The 19849-nt window shown below is 49.8% G+C and overlaps 8 protein-coding genes across 8 annotated transcripts; 3 read left to right on the forward strand and 5 right to left on the reverse strand.

Moving 5' to 3' along the window:
• Positions 1-2: 2 nt before the first annotated feature.
• On the reverse strand, positions 3-2486 carry MVP1 (Sorting nexin mvp1; the record flags this gene model as incomplete). Its single annotated transcript, XM_024469356.1, has 5 exons — positions 3-212; positions 261-851; positions 910-1049; positions 1095-1844; positions 1892-2486. 5 exons carry the CDS (start codon positions 2484-2486, stop codon positions 3-5), a joined length of 2286 nt encoding a protein of 761 aa, XP_024323060.1.
• Positions 2487-6924: 4438 nt separating this feature from the next.
• Positions 6925-8657, forward strand: VC83_05743 (uncharacterized protein). Its single transcript, XM_024469357.1, has 2 exons — positions 6925-7479; positions 7535-8657. The coding sequence occupies exons 1-2, from the start codon at positions 7033-7035 to the stop codon at positions 7982-7984; spliced, it is 897 nt and encodes a 298-aa protein (XP_024323059.1). The 5' UTR covers positions 6925-7032; the 3' UTR covers positions 7985-8657.
• VC83_05744 (uncharacterized protein) lies at positions 8658-9899 on the reverse strand. Its single transcript, XM_024469358.1, has 2 exons — positions 9378-9899; positions 8658-9316 (listed from the first exon to the last, which is right to left on the reverse strand). Exons 1-2 carry the CDS (start codon positions 9786-9788, stop codon positions 8864-8866), a joined length of 864 nt encoding a protein of 287 aa, XP_024323054.1. The 5' UTR covers positions 9789-9899; the 3' UTR covers positions 8658-8863.
• Positions 9900-10725: 826 nt separating this feature from the next.
• RPS19 (40S ribosomal protein S19) lies at positions 10726-11815 on the reverse strand. Its single transcript, XM_024469359.1, has 4 exons — positions 11732-11815; positions 11392-11455; positions 10993-11298; positions 10726-10940 (listed from the first exon to the last, which is right to left on the reverse strand). The coding sequence occupies exons 1-4, from the start codon at positions 11762-11764 to the stop codon at positions 10891-10893; spliced, it is 453 nt and encodes a 150-aa protein (XP_024323053.1). The 5' UTR covers positions 11765-11815; the 3' UTR covers positions 10726-10890.
• A 194-nt stretch (positions 11816-12009) lies between these two features.
• On the reverse strand, positions 12010-15070 carry VC83_05746 (uncharacterized protein). The gene is made up of 2 exons (XM_024469360.1): positions 14214-15070; positions 12010-14162 (listed from the first exon to the last, which is right to left on the reverse strand). The coding sequence occupies exons 1-2, from the start codon at positions 14356-14358 to the stop codon at positions 12298-12300; spliced, it is 2010 nt and encodes a 669-aa protein (XP_024323056.1). The 5' UTR covers positions 14359-15070; the 3' UTR covers positions 12010-12297.
• Positions 15071-15304: 234 nt separating this feature from the next.
• VC83_05747 (uncharacterized protein) lies at positions 15305-16683 on the forward strand. Its single transcript, XM_024469361.1, has 2 exons — positions 15305-15434; positions 15510-16683. Exons 1-2 carry the CDS (start codon positions 15386-15388, stop codon positions 16511-16513), a joined length of 1053 nt encoding a protein of 350 aa, XP_024323055.1. The 5' UTR covers positions 15305-15385; the 3' UTR covers positions 16514-16683.
• On the reverse strand, positions 16684-18333 carry AIM6 (Altered inheritance of mitochondria protein 6). Its single transcript, XM_024469362.1, has 2 exons — positions 17827-18333; positions 16684-17777 (listed from the first exon to the last, which is right to left on the reverse strand). Exons 1-2 carry the CDS (start codon positions 18156-18158, stop codon positions 16775-16777), a joined length of 1335 nt encoding a protein of 444 aa, XP_024323062.1. The 5' UTR covers positions 18159-18333; the 3' UTR covers positions 16684-16774.
• On the forward strand, positions 18334-19849 carry VC83_05749 (uncharacterized protein). Its single transcript, XM_024469363.1, has 2 exons — positions 18334-18571; positions 18620-19849. Exons 1-2 carry the CDS (start codon positions 18525-18527, stop codon positions 19554-19556), a joined length of 984 nt encoding a protein of 327 aa, XP_024323061.1. The 5' UTR covers positions 18334-18524; the 3' UTR covers positions 19557-19849.

Genomic DNA, 19849 nt, shown 5'->3' on the forward strand with positions numbered 1-19849 from the left:
CCTCACCCACCTATCGGCATGCTCTCCAACTGGTCATTGAGCTGCCTCCAGTTATCCGCCTGCAGCTCCGAGTATTTCACCCGCTCCTGCGCCCAGTCCTGGTTCCACCGGCTGACCTGGTACTGCGAGTCCTGGAAGTACGTCAATTCGTCACGCAGGCACTCCTTGACGAATACGCCGCGCGCATGCTGCGCAACAATCGACTCCTTGTCCTGTCTTATGTTAGACTTGTGGTAGGTGTGTGCATGGGATTCACAAACCTTGAGGATACTTTCCGTAGCCCTCTCCACGTCTCCCGGCTTCACGCCTTCTGGTCTTGATCGTAGGTTCGCTAGCTTATCTTCATTGCTCTTGATCCGCTTCTCTAACTGCGGGATGTTGTCCTTGTCGTAGCGTTCGCGACGATCGAACATCTCCCGCATGGTAACAAGCGCATCTCTCTGCTTCTTGAGATCCTCCAGCACGCCCTCATCCCAGGCCCGCGCCTCGTCCTGGAGCAGGGATTGGCTATCTGTGACGTGCTTCGCGGTCGTCAGGAGTCCTTCATTGAGAAGCGGGACGTCGTTTGTGTCTATGGCATATGTTGCATGAGACGCGTCGGTCAAAGACATGAGAGAAGTCGAAAGTCGCCCGTGATCAGCGGCAAGTCCCTCGTTGCGTTTCGCAAGGCGATCCATAAGAGTGCAGAGATTGATGTAGACCTCTGCAGACTTGCGTACCCCAGACCTTGTAGTTTCGAAGAGTTCGTTCAAGGTAGGTGGCAGGGAATCTTCAAGCCCGGGAAGTAACGCTTTGCCTGTGAACTCTTCTTGGACCGAAATAGTGGCCTGCTTCCGCCAAACCGCGAGCTCCTGGCGTTAAGTCAGTATCAGCTAAAGAAAATTATGGCATTAAAGAGAAATATCTTACAGTTGGCACCGTCAGGAACATAACGACCAGCTGCTCCTGATTAAGTACGGGATGTCGGACAAGAGCATTCACAAACCGCACCAACCCCCGTCTTCGCTTTTCGATGAACGCACTATCTGCTGCTAAATAACTCCCGTTAACTGCTGCAATTAGCTTCGCAGGCGCGTGAGGAGGGAACTACGCACCACCAACCCTCTTGGGTGGTAATAATGGCAACCGTCTGAACGGATACCGCTTGTGTAGGCAGTCAAGCAGCCACACGAAATCGCTGTATCGACGGACAACTTTGCTGCCTCTCCGTGTGCTGTGGACCTGGTAGTTATGATGCTGGAACATGAATACCCCTTCTTTCTCAGGCAGAAGCGTGACCAGGATATTCTCCTCGACCCCATTCCCAGTAAGACCACCGCTACCAATTGCCCGGTTTTGGCTAACCGGTGGTCGGTGAGGATCATCCCCCAAGCCGCCGGCGAAGGCATTTCGTTCTAAACCAGTAGGCAGGCCACTGCTGTATGAATTAGGCGAATTGCCGTCGTATGAATACCAAAGACTATTTGGGGTTGGGCGTGATTCTCGTGCTGACTCCCTGCTTCCATTGGTGGATTCAATAACAGATTCCGTTGTAAAATTGCTAGTAGTTCTCTCAGATGGTTCGAATGATCCGTTTGTTCGTGTCGCAGTGCTCTCGACATTGCGGGGAGCAGGTGCGGGCTGAGGAACCCCATGATTGTGCCCCTTGTGTAGCGCAGGACTTCCCCATGGATCGTCCTCAATGAGAGATTCTCTTCGCGGTCTTGTCTCCCGTGATTTCGGAGTAGGAATGTATTTGGTAGGAGGAGTGGCAGGGCGCTGAGGCGGCTTAGACGCTAGCTCGGAAGTGTCAGGTAGACCTTCAGGTGCTGTGGAGAGATTGTGCAAATCGGGTTGCGGAAGTTCTGGATATGTCAGCGGATGTTGTTGGCTTAGGGAATCCAATGCCTACTCTTGCGCCTCTCATCAACGCCATCGAGTGTAACGTCGTCCCCTTCCTGCGCCAAGCCAACCAGTGCTAGGAAGACGTTGAACTCGCTTCGCCGCAGCGTGCTGCCCGCTGGAGCAATGGTATTCATAACTCTCGTCTGTTGATCAGCCCCCAGCTTTGCGGCATTCATGACTCTCGTCATCCCCGCCACATCCACGGTGCCGCTCTGCCCAAACTCCGTAGACTGCACGGCCTCGAAGACGTCAACATAGCTATCCGGGGCATCACCCCCCGACAGCAGCGTGCTGATCACCTCGCCCTTGGAAGCTTTCTTTGGCGTTGGCATTCCCCATGGAGACCCGCCAGGTGTGCTATCATCGTCTGCGAACAGCGAGGACTGCGAGCCATTGGCAGGACTGGGGTCGTCGAAGAGCGTCTGCCGGGATTTTGCTAGAGTCGACGCCGCTCCAGACTCGTCTGGGGAGGTTCCAAACAGCGACATTCTGAGAGCCGTATATGCCCAGCTACCGCCGTTGAGTTTTGAGATTCGTGAGTGTCCTGGGCTCAATGGGCCAGTTGACGAGGTTGGTTCTCGAGCTGCTTGGCTTCCTCCCATGTAGCACTTCGCGCTAACACTCCAAGCGATCGTTCGCGATCGTCATCACCTAGATAAGATAACGGAGCGAACTGGCTAAGAAGACCCGAACCCTTGAAAGTTAATTCGAACCATATATATATATTTATACACGTGTAGTTTTACTTTCTGGCATTTTTGGATTATCAAGGCTATGTTAATATGGCATTTGTGTTTGATTTTGCAGGAAATGAGATAAACGTGCATGTATCATAGCCTCCACACAATGTTACTTTGAACTATAAAGCAAGAGTAAGAGCATCGTTGAGAAGGAATCCATTAGATTCCTCGTGCAGGCCTTATTCAACCATATGACCGACCCGTTGAATTGGGGCCCAAAGTTCGATGTCGTTGTTGAGAAGCTCCCAGATTTTCACAGCATCTCCCCGCTCACTCCAACAGCCCCCTTCCGCTTTCAAACTCTCGGATAAGCGTCCTCGAGTTATACAAATCCTCGTTATGCATCCAGGTCTCCGTCCATCTAATTAAGCGCCGCCTCTTGCCTCCCTTCCCGGTCATTTCGCAGACGACGTGTAATTCGTTCATCCTTTTAGCTGAGCCTGAAATTGAGCGTCATTCAGCCACATTTCCTTCCACTCGACAAGATATTCAAGTTGGCCGTGTAGTGTGCGCCTATCCACAATCCCGGATACCTCGTATACGTCTTTAGTTTCTACTATAGTATGTAAAGAATACTATATTAAGTTAAGCACAAAGCTCCTATCTAAGGGAATACTATCTACTTATAAACTATCTAACTATCTACTAGATGAGTTACACTACTATAGCCTAGCCATGAGTCACAGATGTCATACTGACACTCGTTGCACTCAGTTTGCTATCAAACTCAAGAGCAAACTTGGAAATCTCCTCCTCAAACCTACAAGTCCCCATACATATTTTGGCTTGTCACACCAACAACAAGAGCAATACTACTCAACAATTGCTACAACCCTCTATGATTCATTACACGTCATTGCTCCTTAGTTACTGGGCCGATATGACCACATAGCATATCTCTACAACCCTCTATGATTCATTACATGACATCACTCCTTAGTTACTGGGCTAATACTACACATGACATATCTCTATCAACTAGAGGCCTAGGAACATGAACGATAGCTCCAAAAGCTTCTACAACCGTCTATGATTCATTACACGTCATCGTGTCATACTGACATTCGTTGCACTCAGTTTGCTATCAAACTCAAGAGCAAACTTAGAAATCTCCTCCTCAAACCTACAAGTCACCATACATATCTTGGCTTATCACACCAACAACAGAAGCAATACTACTCAACGATTGCTGCAAACTCTTCTACTACATCTGTTTATGCTACATACATCACGGCATATCATTTGGACACTCATTGAACAAGTTATTAAGAAAATCTCCTCCTTAAGGGGGTGGGCCAATACTACCACATGGCATATCTCTACCAACTAGAGGCCTAGGAACATGAACGATAGCTCTAGAAGCTTCTACAACCCTCTATGATTCATTACACGTCATCGCTCCTTAGTTACCCACAAGATTGGTTAAGTTATGACATAATTTGTCTATAGGTACTCTGACCTTGGACCTCCTTTTCACTTCCTATAGGCTAGGAACCCAAGAGATGGTTCTATGGGATTCTCTTACGTTCACTACATGATTAGCAAGCTAGTTGTGGGTCGCACTTGATTTCTAATACATTTACCAAGCCTGGTTAGTCATGGAAAGTCATGGAAAATGAGAGAACTACACTCCTTTGGCATAAATAGGATTGCCCTTTCCTTAAGAAAGGGCAAGCAGACAATACAGTAAATCGACTATCACATACTTCCACGTCTTTTACAAGCTTCCAAGCATTTATCTTGTTACTTGTAATGGTGGGTGCACCAGATGTGAGAATCTAGCCACCCAAGGAAGGGATGAATTTACTAAGACAACACACTGTCTTAGAAAACAGAGCCAAAGGGTCGTAGCTTAGACTATTCCACAACGCAGCAACCAGGTGTGTGATGTAGTGAAGTGGTTCAGCCAAGTTGCAACAAATGTTGAGTCTGGGAACTCAGGGGTAAGTCAGAGGTTAACACCTCACTGACTTTTCAGAAACAAGGAGTAACAAGATCAATGCTTGGAAGCTTGGAAAAGACGTGGAAGTATGTGATAGTCGATTTACTGTATTGTCTGCTTGCCCTTTCTTAAGGAAAGGGCAATCCTATTTATGCTAAAGGAGTGTAGTTCTCTCATTTTCCAAGAGTTTCCATGATTACCAGGCTTGGTAACTGTAGTCGACGTAAGAGAATCCCATAGAACCATCTCTTAGGTTCGTAGCCTATAGGAAGTAAAAGGAGGTCCAAGGTCAGAGTACCCCTATAGACAAATTATGTCATAGACAAATTATGTCATAGACAAATTATGTCATAACTTAACCAATCTTGTGGGTAACTAAAGAGCGATGACATGTAATGAATCATAGAGGTTCGTAGGAGCTTTTAGAGCTATCGTTCATGCTCCTAGGCCTTTAGTTGGTAGAGATATGTCATGTGGTAGTATGAGTGATGTCATGTAATGAATCATAGAGGGTTGTAGAGATATGCTATGTGGTCATATCGGCCCAGTAACTAAGGAGCGATGACGTGTAATGAATCATAGATGGTTGTAGCAATCGTTGAGTAGTATTGCTCTTGTTGTTGGTGTGATAATGTAACGCTGACTTCTAAACGATAGAAGACACAGAGGTTCTCTTGCGTAAAGGTTTACTTATCAGAGGAGGCAGGGGATCAGACACAAAGGCTTCAAGTAACACGTTACTAGTATATAACAAATACTGTATTGAGTTGAGCACGAAGCTCCTATCTAAGGAAATACTATCTACTTATATAGTGGCGTCGTGCCTAGTGGACTCTTGGGAACTCACTCGAGTCCTCGGAGTCCTGGACTCTTAGGACTCTTCTCATCATCCTGCGAGTCCATCACGTGCCTAGTGGACTCCTGGGAACTCACTCGAGTCCTCGGAGTCCTGGACTCTTAGGACTCTTCTCATCATCCTGCGAGTCCGTCACGTGATACTTTCGGAACTACTATTCCCCGCTGCCCCTCCAGGTACCAGGGCCGGTCTCATGCGACCTCCCTCCTTCCTGTCCTGTAGTTGGCCAGCCTTCTTGTTCCGTCGTAACAGATAAGCCAAAATATGTATAGTGACTTGTAGGTTTGAGGAGGAGATTTTTAAAGTTTGCTCTTGAGTTTGATAGCAAACTGAGTGCAACGAATGTCAGTATGACATTACTCCTTGTTTCTGAAAAGTCAGTGAGGTGTTAACCTCTGACTTACCCCTGAGTTCCCAGACTCAACATTTGTTGCAACTTGTCTGAACCACTTCACTACATCACACACCTGATTGCTGCGTTGTGGAATAGTCTAAGCTACAACCCTTTGGCTCTGTTTCCTAAGACAGTGTGTTGTCTTAGTAAATTCATCCCTTCCTTGGGTGGCTAGATTCTCATATCTGGTGCACCCACCATTACATTAGACTATTCCACAACGCAGCAATCAGGTGTGTGATGTAGTGAAGTGGTTCAGACAAGTTGCAACAAATGTTGAGTCTGGGAACTCAGGGGTAAGTCAGAGGTTAACACCTCACTGACTTTTCAGAAACAAGGAGTAACAAGATAAATGCTTGGAAGCTTGGAAAAGACGTGGAAGTATGTGATAGTCGATTTACTGTATTGTCTGCTTGCCCTTTCTTAAGGAAAGGGCAATCCTATTTATGCTAAAGGAGTGTAGTTCTCTCATTTTCCAAGAGTTTCCATGACTTACCAGGCTTGGTAACTGTAGTCGACGTAAGAGAATCCCATAGAACCATCTCCTAGGTTCCTAGCCTATAGGAAGTGAAAGGAGGTCCAAGGTCAGAGTACCCCTATAGACAGATTATGTCATAACTTAACCAATCTTGTAGACGGTTGTAGAAGCTTTTGGAGCTATCGTTCATGTTCCTAGGCCTCTAGTGGATAGAGATATGTCATGTGTAGTATTAGCCCAGTAACTAAGGAGTGATGTCATGTAATGAATCATAGAGGGTTGTAGAGATATGCTATGTGGTCATATCGGCCCAGTAACTAAGGAGCAGGGCTACACCTTTAGATTTGATATTAAGGCTCAACCATGGTTAACAAGAGCGTAGGGTATCACGTGGCTGAAAACACGATTTGGGATGTAGGAACAGAATATTCACGTGATAATGTATCCCTCTATACTCTCGAGTAGTGCTTTGATCACCCATATTACTACCACCACGGACTTGTACACTGTACACCGTGGGCACTTTCTTCACCGTATATTCTAACCCACCCTCCTTCCCCCCTCGCCCCGCCCCTCTCTCCCACCTCCCCCCTCCTTCTTCTTCTTCCTTCTTCGTCTTCCACCTCCCACCTCCCACCTCCCACCTCCCACCTCCCAACTTTTACATCAGAACCCTCATCTCCCTCTTATATCAAAACAGTATACAATTTACACTTTCAATCTTCAAATAAATTCATAATGACCACCACCACCGCCACCGAGAAGCCTTCCTACCTCATCTGGGGTGGCGCAGGATGGGTTGCCGGTCACCTCAAGACTCTCCTCGAGAGCCAAGGCAAGACTGTTGCTACCACCACTGTCCGCATGCAAAACCGTGAGGCTGTCATTGCTGAGCTCCAGAGAGTCAAGCCAACCCACGTTCTCAACTGTGCTGGCTGCACTGGTCGCCCCAATGTCGATTGGTGTGAGGACAACAAGGAGGATACCATCCGCAGCAATGTCATCGGCACCTTGAACTTGGCCGATTGCTGTTTCCTCGAGAAGATCCACTTGACTGTTTTCGCCACCGGATGCATCTACACATACGATGAGAAGCACCCCATTGGCGGGCCAGGATACCTCGAGACTGACAAGGCCAACTTCGATGGCTCTTTCTACTCCGAGACCAAGGCCCACGTTGAGGAGGTGAATGAAAGCGTGGTTTCCCACAGCACACATGAAAGCTAACATTATTTCCCAGATCATGAAAACCTACCCAAATGTCCTCATCCTGAGACTGAGAATGCCCGTCAGCGACGACCTCCACAGCCGTAACTTCGTCACCAAGATCTCCAAGTACGAGCGCGTCGTTGATATCCCTAACTCCAACACTCTCCTCCACGACCTGCTCCCAGCCTCCATCCTCCTTGCCGAGCACCAGGAGACTGGCATCTACAACTTCACCAACCCCGGCGCCATCTCCCACAACGAGGTCCTTAGCCTTTTCAAGCAATACGTCCGCCCAGATTTCACCTGGAAGAACTTCTCCCTGGAGGAGCAAGCAAAGGTTATCAAGGCCGGACGCAGCAACTGCAAGCTTGATACCACCAAGCTGATCACCAAGCTTAAGGAGTACAACTTCGAGGTCCCAGAGGTGCACGAGGCGTACGCACAGTGCTTCCAGCGCATGGCCAAGGCTGGCGTGCAGTAGAGGGAGACAAATGAACAGCTGGGAAAAACTGACTTAATTGGTTCCGCCTCGGAGTTTATTGATCAAAAGCTCTATCGATGTCTCCTACTTTTGTAGCTAGAATAATCCGACTTTACCATCCCAAGCAAACACGGGCTGAATGTTACTTTGGACTATCTCTCCCGACCAACACCTCTCCTTAGCAGGCTGCCTCTCTTTGTTCATCTTCGTTGCTTTTAGACTGGAGGATTGTTGATTGTGATGATCATCAGGCGATATCTCGTCATCTGCACTATCATCCGTCTCGTTGCCCTGTCCCTCCTTTCCCACATCCCCGTTCCAATTTTTTTGCGTACTTGCTCATCACTCATAACTCGCGTCATGACGATGAATGTGAATCGGAGAGGCACGTGTCGTTCCACGGCTTTGGCAAAATCCAGACAGCCCCTGCAAGGAGCACGATCTACGTAGATTGTGCGCTTGATGAGAGGCTCCGTGGGCACAAGGTGCCTTGAAGACTGGTGTCGAGCGCAACAACAACGAGCTGCTTTTCAACATGTGAGAAGCAAACCTGGCCAAGAGGGTTTTCTTTGTCGTAGTTGTGATATCTTGGCTCCAGGCCGAGATGTGCAGACAATTCTCTGACCTTATCCGTATAGTTCCTATTATTAATTATACTCAAATCTTGCCAGCGTGCCTCTTTGTTTGTCGAAAATGCGTCCTGTAGCCACGATATGTCCGCATCTGCGATTTCCTCACCCCTCCAGCCACTTCGAGTAAAAACCCGCCTTAGGGAAAACACAGTCCGATCTAGAAATCCCACAGTCTTCTGCAGTGCCCCTAGAACAGGAATAACTGCCACTGGCCGGTATACGACAGCTGTTTGCGCGTGACCAAGAGTCAGATACTCAGGAGGGGGTCTTGAGAATAAGTTGGATGCAAAGCGCAGAATTTCAGGGTTTTCCTGCAGCGTTTTTGCCTCCTCTCCATCATCGAGACGGCAATAAACAAGTCCGAGCCACTCTCGGCCGTAAGGTGAAGCTCTTCTTCCCTCGAAGATATTCTCTGGCCCTCTTGCACATCTTCCAGGACTTCTTCGGGGCCGCCGTGATCCTGGTCCCCGGAGTGGATGGGCTCTTCAGCTGTACTCTCTTGTTCGCCTTCTTCGGCTTCGCTTCCTCCTTCATACTCCTCAGAGCACAAATCTTCCATATATGCAGTCTCCCATCTTCGCCTCTCGACAACCCAAATTCCCTTACGACCCTTGACGGCCGGATGTTCGTCACCCGCAAACAGAAGCCTGAATCGTTTCCCTGGATCACAATCTGGATGGAACACGCATGTCGATATCCGCTGTATTTCTCGGGCGTGACATGAGATGTATTTTTGTCTCCATGCAGAATGGGCATGCAACCCCAATGATGTCTTCGTCCCAGTATGTCGCTATTGCAATATATTGCTTTTCATTGGCGGTAGAATCTCCAGTAGCAAGAGGCTCGACTGCTGCGATTTCATGAAAAATCTCCGCCTCCGTTCTCACTGGTCCGTTATCCTCGAATATATCATCTCCATCCCCTCCTGCCCGCTCAGCCGATAGTCCTGCAGCACCCTCGTGTCTTTTGCGCTTGGGAAGTGATGTCGGCGTCGCCGGAGCCCAGGTATCTCTCCCACTTTTCCTTGAGGTATTTGCCGTTGGTGTTAGAGGCTCTGATTTCAACATTGGCGTCTTATGTGGAGAGGCATAACTTCTGCTGTCTTCATGGTGCCGATGCGCCTGCCGAAGTGAGGATTGGGTCTTTCGCGGTGGCGTCACGGGAGGCTCCATTGTGAAGCTGTTCACGGCGTTCGTGATGCTGACTGGGATTTGATGTGATGCGGAGGTTCGGTCCTTCGTGAAAACTTCGCGATGAGTGAAGGAAAATTAATAACAACCGAGAATTGGAACTGAATCCGCTTTGAGGTGATGCTTGATGAATCAAGTCGAGTGAAATTGAATCGACGAGAATTACAGACAGTGCCGTATTGAAGTGGATGCTTCAACATATAAGCTTGACAGAACGTATGAAAAACGAGAGAAGCTTATAACGAAGCCATGTGAAAAATAAGAGAGCAATGGAGACAATTCACGCGTAGGAGCTTGACGTGAAATAGAAAATGAAGGCCAGGTTAAAGCTTTGCTTGGAACCTGGGGTCTGCACAACATATGAAAGGGCAGGCTATCCTCAGAGAGAGATTTCTGGACAACAGGAGAGACACAGGGCTAGACGCAGTCGAAGCCGAGTAGATGGCGTCGCGTAGTAAAAATTGAAACGGGGACGTCAAGATGAAATAGGAGAATGAAGGAAAGCTCGATAGGAAGTAAAGGACTGGAAAAGAGATTGAGCAAATGCTTTCGTTGGGTGTTATATCGAAGACAGGAAGGACAAATCGTTGATGTATGTGCTGTAACTTCAAAGTGCGCCGGTGAGCATGCCAGTGAGCTTCGGAATACTCGCGAAACGTATTCACAATGTGATTGTAGGAAAATGTAAAGTGTATTCAAGGAAAGCCACAGTGGTTGGTGTGGGGGTTGTAAGATCGAAGCAGGCGAATGAATATGCCACTGCGCAGCACAATGCTAGCGGAATATACTGACAATGTGATTGTGTTTTGGAAAGAAATGTAAGAGTACCAACGAAATGTAAGAGTACCCAAGGAAAACCACAATCCCGTATCATGTCACAGCTCACAATAGAAAATCAGAAAATTAAAAAGAGGTCACAAGCCAGTAAGGGTATCATATTTCATGGTCGTCAGAGCTTTCCATTTCATGATATGTGAAGTACACCTGCGACCCAGATACGCGGTCCACAATGCTATAAACTCCTTTTCATCCCATGCCCGAAAGCGCACCGAGTTCCAAGTCCAATTCAGAGTGAGCCGAGAATTTACTCATCATCATCCTCCTCCTCAGCCTCAAGGGTGGTCTGGGCGATACCTATTTCACATTAACATCATACACCCCGTGACGAGTATGCAAGAAAACTTACGGTCCAAATCACGCTGGCCGGACTGGGTGATCCTGCGGCCTCCCTTGTCCTCATCCTGCTCGAGGACACCGATCTTCTCAAGGGACTGCATGACCTTGCGGTCAACGGAGCCGGAAGCATCGACGTGGTGGGATGGGCGCGAGCCACGGTTGCGGGTGGAGCCGTGGACCTTGCGAAGACGGCCGACACCGACGGTCTTGCGGAGGTAGACGTGGCGGGCGATGGACGCGGCGCGGACGTAGTACCAGTCGATCGACTGCGGTGGGAGCTCCTTGGCGGCGCCGGTCTTGACCGTGTCGACCCAACCTGCGATATTGCATTAGCCAGTGCTCAATTGAAAAGAACTTCGTTACCGCCTCCTGCTGTTACGACAGAGGGGTGGGAAGACAAAATACGTACCTGGGATAGGGAGCTTTCCCTGTCTCTTCAAGAAAGCAGAGTATGCGTTGATGAACTTTTGCGCCTGCATCACAACCTCGAATCAGCATCATTCCGTCAACAGAAGTCATTCCGACTCCCTCGCGCCTGCCCGATTCTTCATTCCCAATTGTGTATATGTATGTATGTTCCTATATCCTGGCCGTCGTCGCAATCTCATCCTCGACGCATGGTAGTTGATCCCTGATCTTCTGCGCATCTCCGAGATCGAAAGTCGTGCCGTTGGATTTCGTGAGAAGTCTCGAGAGGTCGAGGCCAGGAGAGCGCCCATTCAGGGCGTGGAGTGTCGGAGAGTACCTACATCAACATCGCGGACAGAGACACCTCCAGTCATGATTGCGGTTTATATTTGAGGAGGAGAGGTTGTCGTCGAAGTGGTCGCGAGGAATGCTGAGGAAACGACGAACCTGTAATAATTTTGGGACGTTGTGTGGGCGAAATTCGCTTGTAGGTCTTGGCACGCTAAGAGGGGTTACAGTTGATAAATCACGTGGCGGGCCATTAAATTAAATTTCATATAAGGTATCACGTGAGTTTGCATGATGTTATTGATGTTGACTGCTTTTTCCTCTTCGAATTGAAGGCCTACAAATGACAAACGCCAATTAATCCAAATAAAATGTCACATATACGCAGTAAAAGTTAAGTTGTTTGGTCATAAAATCCATTATCGTGTACGCTTTGGCTTAGTTATCCTGCTGGAAGCCAGCGTCTGTGTTCCATAACTCTATGTCAGGACGCCTAATATACAGGAATTGCTTCGGGGTATCCTCATAACCATCTATTAACACAATCCCTAGCTGCATGTCCCCCCTCATCTTACACCATTAACGCCGGCAAGACTATGTTGTCCAAGTCCTTCCTTAATCAAAACGTAGGCGCCTCCTTGAGTCCCTTACAATACCTCACAAAAAGCTGATCCATAAAATGCGCATGTCTGATCCCCTTTGGTCTCCTCTTCGCAAACTCATCAAGCGCTTCCTGTACTTCGTACCCCTCCCTCTCAATCAGGTAGCACACGATGAAGAAGCCAGTTCTATTGAATCCATAATGGCAATGGACCGCAATGTAAAGTTCATCTCCCCAGCCTTTTGTCAGCTTTCGCTCTTTCTGCTCCTCTCGCAATCGATCAACGAAGTTGATGAACTCAGTCACTTCTTGGCTCGTCGGAGGGATCTTGGAAACTGTAGGCAGCTTGTGATATCGTATACCCCCCTTCTCCAAGCCACGCGGGTCATAAACCGGTGCTTCGTGGCTGATATCGACAACATCCTTGACCCATCTACTCCAGTCCCTCGCAAACACCTCAGGGCAGTGGTTCTCGTCCACCTCCCTTAGCGTCTTCATTGCACGGAAAATTCCTGCAATAGGCGCAGATACCGGTGCAACGGCTTGCCACTTAGCTAGGTTCTTGACGTCCCACTTGCCAGAAGTGGAAAGGAACTGTAGCTGCCAGCCAAGAGAGAGACGCTGTGTCACATGAGATCCAAGGAAATCGCAGACGAGGCCTGCGAGGATGCGGACGCTAGCGGGCATGTAGAGAAGTGCATGGTTAGCTGGCGCTGGCAGTATCGTAGTCTTCAGTACTCTTTTCGGTTTAAGTGGCTGCGGTGGGAGGGAACCCAGTTCCTTCTGTGGGGCGTATGAATCGTCATAGATGGCTTGAACGTCGTCTGGACTCTCTGGCGTCAGTGGGGTCATAGATCCGGTATCCTCGAACGACTCGTCTGCAAGAGTACCTAATTCTTCATCAAATGTTGCGTCCATACTAGCCCTATCGTCGCGGCTCATAGAAGAGTCAAAAGGTGCAGCAGAATCGTTAATCGCCTCGCTTCTGTCATCTGTGTCGTTTTGGACAGGGTGGGATTTTCCCATAAAACCCTCGATAATTGCGATCTCCTTCGCCTTGGTGACGTGATCGGCTTCGCCAGCAACGAGGAAAACCGGGCAGTCAAGGCCAGCCCAGATTTCTCTGCCTGGCAGCCCGCCCTCCGCTACGCCATCGCGGTAGTTGGGAAGGCTACCAGACGCCATTCGTCTCCAGACAGGTGTCCGGCTTTGGGCATTAAACCGCAGCTGCAACACCCTGGTCTCTGTGCCGGCGGCCTCTCCCACAAATCGTGTAACACTCGCACTATTGACCCCTCCGCGTCTGTCCCAACGCCGAAAGAGGTCGAAGATAGTCCCAGGCACCCATAAAAGCTTCTTAAATAGCTTTGTTTCTTTCTCATTCGGTGGTTCTGCCTTTGGGCATATTGCTATGAATCCCACGACATGCTCAGACAGGCCATTGTAAGACGGCGAATTCTTCGATGCAAGCAGTGCAGCTAATGAGCATCCCATGCTGTGTCCGATCAGGACGACGCCCTGTTTCGTATCCTTCTCGCGGTATTCCTCGATTATTACTTCCAGAAGCTCAGCGAGGGCGTCCGTCTTATAGGCATCCCACGACCTTGGTTCGAACGACGACCGTCCACAGCCGGGCAAGTCGATGGCGATGCATGATGATACATTAACCATGCTTGTTAACAGTGGGTGGAATTGCGCAGCTGAGCCTCCTAACCCATGGATAAACACAAGCAGAGGCAGGGGCGCGGGGATCTTTGGTAATTTCTCGGCTTGCGTATGTTTGCGGTGGAAGACTCGGACGTTGGGATATGTAAATCGGCTTGTTGTGAAAGACTTGAGTTTAGAATGTTTCCTGAGCAAGCCTGGATCTAATTCCTCTGCGTCTAGTAACTGTTAGCATGGTTCGGGGTCATACAACTGTCAATGTATCTCACCTAAAATAAGCTCCTGGGGTTGAGGAGGAGGAGCCACAGATGAGCGCCTCTGTGGCACCTCGATGCTCTTGTTGTTTCTCAGGCGCCATATATACCACAATGCTCCTGCGGCACCGCACAGCCCAGTAATTTGCAGTATCCCCATGATGCTTGGTCGGCTTTGGCAGCCGCCTGCGGAAACTTCAGCTGTTGAAAAGTGACTGCAGCCTCGTTCTTGGCTTGCTTGCGCGCTCCGTTGCCGTAGTAGAGCTGCTCAGCGCGAGTTGTCGAGTGGAAAAGTTGGTACGATATCAACAACGGAAAGAGCAACCGTTAAGAGAATACCGAGAACCTTGCTGCCAGGTCGTTACCTTTTATCCGATACGGGTATACAAGGCACGGGGCAAGATATCGCTCATGTCGCGCGGGCACACAAAATACGACCAGGCCGAGGTGACGCACACAGCTGAAGTACCTTGTTTAAAAATCGGCCCAGCCAGCGCTCAAAATTTGACAGGAATTATTCAATTAATCAGACTCGGGCCATGGCAAGAGTTACATATAACTCTCTGGAAATGGTGGTATTTAAAAGCCAAAATGAGTGTTTGAGTGTTGTCTTATGGAAATGTATCATCCCTTGGCCACCAGTGGTTGTTGGTGCTTGTACGCCCTGCGCCTCGTGCATATTGTTTTGCTTGTGCCCAACGGCAGGACATCGTGGATTCGGGGCATCACATCATTGGTTGGGTACGGAACTTGACCGCCCGCGTCTTTTATTCTGCCGGTGGTTTCTGACGTTGGAATACAAAGCATTTATTTTGCCCTGGTGGTGAGCTTCCCTCATGGACGTGCAAGATATAGCATAAGTTACAGACCTCTAATACCTCACCAGGGCTGATAAGGCTAGGAATAATATCACCGATCCACTTATAGGGAGCACCCGGTCGGCAATCAAACCAACCAAAAACTACAATGATCTTGTGCCTGTGTGGATCGCCGCGCTTAAGCTCCAACGGCACCGTGTTCCATTAGCCGCGATCGCCACATCGCCCCAGCGGCGGTGGCTGATGCAACCGATAAGGCCACCTTAGCTCAGGGTCACCACAAGAGCACCCACTTTCTATACAAACTGATACATAACCTATGACACCTAGCTATTTCCCAACTTAACCAAGCTGAGCATCTTGATCGCAATGGCCACGAAAGGCATCAACTCCAAGTCACCTACCATCCGCCGTATCCGTAAGCGCCCTCCTTCTGTGCCCCCACTCGCCCCCAAGGCGGCTAAGTTCCCTCCTAACCGTGCTTAATCTACAGTCCGCGAAGCCGCTGAACTCTCCTCGACGCCCTCTCCCGACTTCCACGCCCTCCCTACAGAAACAGACCTCTTCACGTGGCACTTCACACTCCGCGGTCCGCCCACCTCCGTATACTCCTCGGGAATTTACCATGGCCGCATCGTCCTCCCACCCACCTACCCTCTCCGCCCACCGTCCTTCCGCTTCCTCACCCCAAGCGGCCGCTTCGAGGTGAACCGCGAGATCTGTCTCAGCATCAGCGGCCACCATGAGGAGACATGGATGCCCGCGTGGGGTGTGAGAACGGCCCTTGTCGCGCTGCGGTCATTCTTAGAGACGCCAGCCGCGGGGCAGGTTGGGGGTTTGGACACGACGGATGCGACGCGCCGGCAGCTCGCTGACCAGTCGAGAGGGTGGGCGTGCCAGGGATGCGGGAAGACGAACGTGGAGATATTACAGGAGAATGAGGAAGCAGCAAAGGCGTTAGAAGCAGAGGGGAAGGCGAGGCAGGAGGACACGGTACCAGATGAGCTGAAGCTGGGATATAGGGAGGATATCGAGAAGGGGTCGGGGAAACCACAAGATGATAGCGCGGAGGCTAGCAGCGCGTCGAAGAGTCAAACCGCAGCCGATGAAAGGATGGGAGACACAGAGGCGGAACTAGCGGAGGGATTTGTACAAACTGCTCCTCTCATACCAGTCGATGCTCCAACTTTCACTCCACCACCTCAGTGGCAACCACAATACGCCGCCGGACAACCAGGACAAGCCGTACCCACGCCTACAAGCGCAGCACCTGCTTACGCCCATGGACCCGCTCCAGTCCATCACCACCAACCCGATTTCCACGCTATAGCACATGGCCATGCGTGGCCTCAGCAACAAATGCAACGAATGCAACAGGTCCGACGAAATCAGCCTGACTGGTCGAACGAGGGCGTGCCACTATGGGTCGACCGCGCGATCCTGGGCGTCGTAACTGCGCTAGTCGTCATGCTGCTAAAAATTGTCCTTGAGTTGTAGCGATAAGTGTTGAGGCGGGCGATTTCATTTCAGGACCGTGTTTAGGCGTTAAGGGCGATCATATCGGTGTAGGCGCAGACGAGCGGGCATTCACGGGTGTTGATTGAACGAGTCATACGCTGTAGATAGAAATAACAGCGTACTTTGTGTATATTGGGATATCAGATACCATTTAGAATTATTTGCGAATGCGATCATTACCATCAGCTATCTATATACGCGCTTAAAATGCATTAATCGGTGAGGTGATACACCATCCTACTACCACACCTTCTTCACCCCCTCTATATCATTGACATTCAACACCGCCACCCCCTCCTCCCATAGGAACTTCCAGATCTCATTCCTCACATGCATCGGCCACGTCGGCTGATCCCAGTACCTCGCCTTCAGCCCCCTACGCTTCGCGCCGCGTATCTGCCCACGAATCGTCTCTTTCTGCTCGTCGGAGAGGTTGAAGAACCACATTTTACCGAGAACCTCTTCGAACGAGGTTGAGGCGTAAAAAGAGTTTAGAGATGTGTAGGAATCGGTGGCGCTTGTGCCGGTTGTACCTTGGCCGCCGGGGGTGGTGACGGCGGTGGTTTTTGAAGCGACACCATTGGCATCCTCGTACATGTTTTGGAGGGGAGCGTCGAAGAACGCGTCACGGTAGGTGGAGTTGGATGTAAGGACGTCAAAGGGGGTGTTCCCCGTCCCAACTACTGTGATAGGTCGCTGGTGGACAGTGGAGTTTTCCATAAATGTTAACCAGCCGCGTTCACGCAGCGGTTGTAGCTCGAGCAGTACTTCTGCCCAGGTTTGTGTGCCGTCGGTTTTGACGTCGACGAGGAGGGTCAGGGACTGGCTGGAGTCGGTGTCGAAGACGCCGTTCATTGAGCCGCTGTTGAATTCGCTCTTCGGGTTATTATCCTCTAGGATCTTTACCAATGGATCAACGTAGAGAGATGTAAATGTGCGGTTGTCGGTCAAGGAGGCGGTGTTGTGTCCTATGAAGAGGGTTTCCACTGAGGGGAACAGCCACACGTCTGCTTCGACGCTGATGCAGCCTGCGTGCAGCGCGGAGAAAAGGGGGACGGTGCGCCAATAGTCATTGTGAGAGTGACAAGGGATTGGCTGCACGTCGCGGAGGAAGTCGGTCGGGTACCAGGAGAGGCCTTCGCTCGTGGTGCCGGGAGCACCCCAGCGTGAGAGTGGGTTGGACATCGGGCCTGTGAAAGACGCGGCAACGAGGAAGCAGAGATTAGAGATGATGAGGAAAATGCTTTGTACTCGTTAGAATTTAGTCAGACATGTCTTAGGGGCAACCATACAAAATTCCCCATACTAGCTTCCTCCCGCTCGCTTTCTTCGTCGGCTTCGATTTCAGGCCCTTGGCTGCCAGGGGGCTGGCGGCATCATCATCATCATCACCCACTTTCGCATACCCAGCTGAGGAGCCCCGCCGTTTATTTAACGGCCATAGAGGCCATCGGCTGCTCCGTTTCTTCTCGTCTTCGACAGCCTCCTTTGTCACTGGCCCAGCTTCGAGGCGCTCGAATTCGGCCTCGCGAATATCTCTCAACGGGATATCTAAGTTCTCATCGTCGGTGAATTCGCCAGTCGAGATCCGGTGACCGGCAGATGAAGGTCCGGCTTCTGACATAATAAAAAGCGCTCGATTGCGCCGAGAAGCGTCGTCTTGTGACGATGTCCCGTCTTAAGTTGTAGTCGCTGTATCTCCAGACTCGGGTCGTGGCACAATCAAATGCCAGCAATTGAAATACCACAGACCATATCTCTAATTTTAAGAAGGTGCAAGTTGGACAATCGCACTTGATGTGCAAACGTCAACTTCAGTCGCGCCTTCGAAGTTCTAGAGATAGTAAGTCCCACAAGGCTGAGACCCACACGGGAAAGTCGGCCAGCCACGCCAAAAACGGCGCCGAGAGATCTAATCGACCACCCTGATAAAATTCAATCTCAGCCTTCGCCATTCACCGTTGCAACTACCATCTTGCAAATTCCAAAAATGCCGAAGAAACACAAGCGCAGTAAAGCTGAGGATGACGGTCTAACGTGAGCTGCTCTGTTTTTCTCTGCCTATCACAATACTAATGAGTGCAGCGCCGATCTCCCTCCATCCGAAGTCGCAAAACCTCTCGCCGTTGCTAGAGGCGCAAAATCAAATGGCATATTCAGCTCGGATAGCGCACCAGCGCGGAAGCCAAACAAGAGGAAGCGCAGAGATGATGCGGATGATACTCCGAGAGCGTTCGCGCGCCTGATGATGTTTCAGCAGGGCAAGAGGCTCCCTTCAGGTCTCGATGATGGCATAAAGCCGACGAAAAAGCAAAAGCAGGCTGCGGCGGCAGCAGAGAAGGGGAATAAGCCACAAGCACCCAAGGTTGATCCTGAACAGGTTGAGATACCAAGGATTAAGCCAGGAGAGAAGATGTCAGAGTTCTCCGCTAGGGTGGACGCTGCACTTCCGATTTCTGGATTGATAAATAAGACTGGGAAGGACGGCAAAGATCCATTAGGGTTGAAGGTGGGGCGAACCAAGACGGAAAAGAGAATGCATAGAATGTATGCGGAATGGCGCGAACAGGAGCAAAAGATACAGGATAAACGACAGGAGGCCATGGAGTTGGCTGAGGAAGAGGAGCTGGACGACGAGGGAAGAGTGAAGTGGAAACTTGACTCCGAAGATACTGTCCAAACCGGGAAGAAAAAGAATGGGAAGGGTAAAAAGAAGAAGGCGATTGGAGAGATTGATGACGGAAACGATGACCCATGGGCAATATTGAAGAAAACGAGGAATGAAGGCCCGAACAGAATCAGCGATGTTTACCAAGCGCCGCCAACCTTTACAAAGATACCCAAGGAGAAATTCAAGGTTAGAGGGGCAAGAGTGGAGGTCGAGGATGTGCCGAAAGCGTCAGGAAGTTTGAGGAGGAGGGAGGAGTTGGGTGAGGTGAGACAGAGTGTTGTTGAAGGGTACAGGCAAATGATGAAGGAAAACCGCGAGGCGGCGGCTCTGAGGGGTAGTATGAAGGACTGAAAGGCAGATTCAAAACATAGAAATTATTGGGTCAGGGCAAATATCTACTTCCAGTTATTCGATCGCAAACTTAGGTGTTCCTGTAATATTTTGTTGTAGAGTCTGTCCAGCACTGAGAATTAAAATCGATTACCCAGATGTCCTATTCATACTTGTAGGCCATTTTCCTAGATTGTAAGGATCCATTATTGATATCATCTTCATATCATCTTCATATCTCTCATAATGATGGTAAATCAACATGTCACGTGATATTTATAAATGTAATGCAAATAGCTAGGCCTCGCCTAAAA

Source organism: Pseudogymnoascus destructans, assembly GCF_001641265.1.
Source record: "Pseudogymnoascus destructans isolate 20631-21 unplaced genomic scaffold scaffold_14, whole genome shotgun sequence".
NCBI lineage: Eukaryota > Fungi > Ascomycota > Leotiomycetes > Thelebolales > Thelebolaceae > Pseudogymnoascus > Pseudogymnoascus destructans.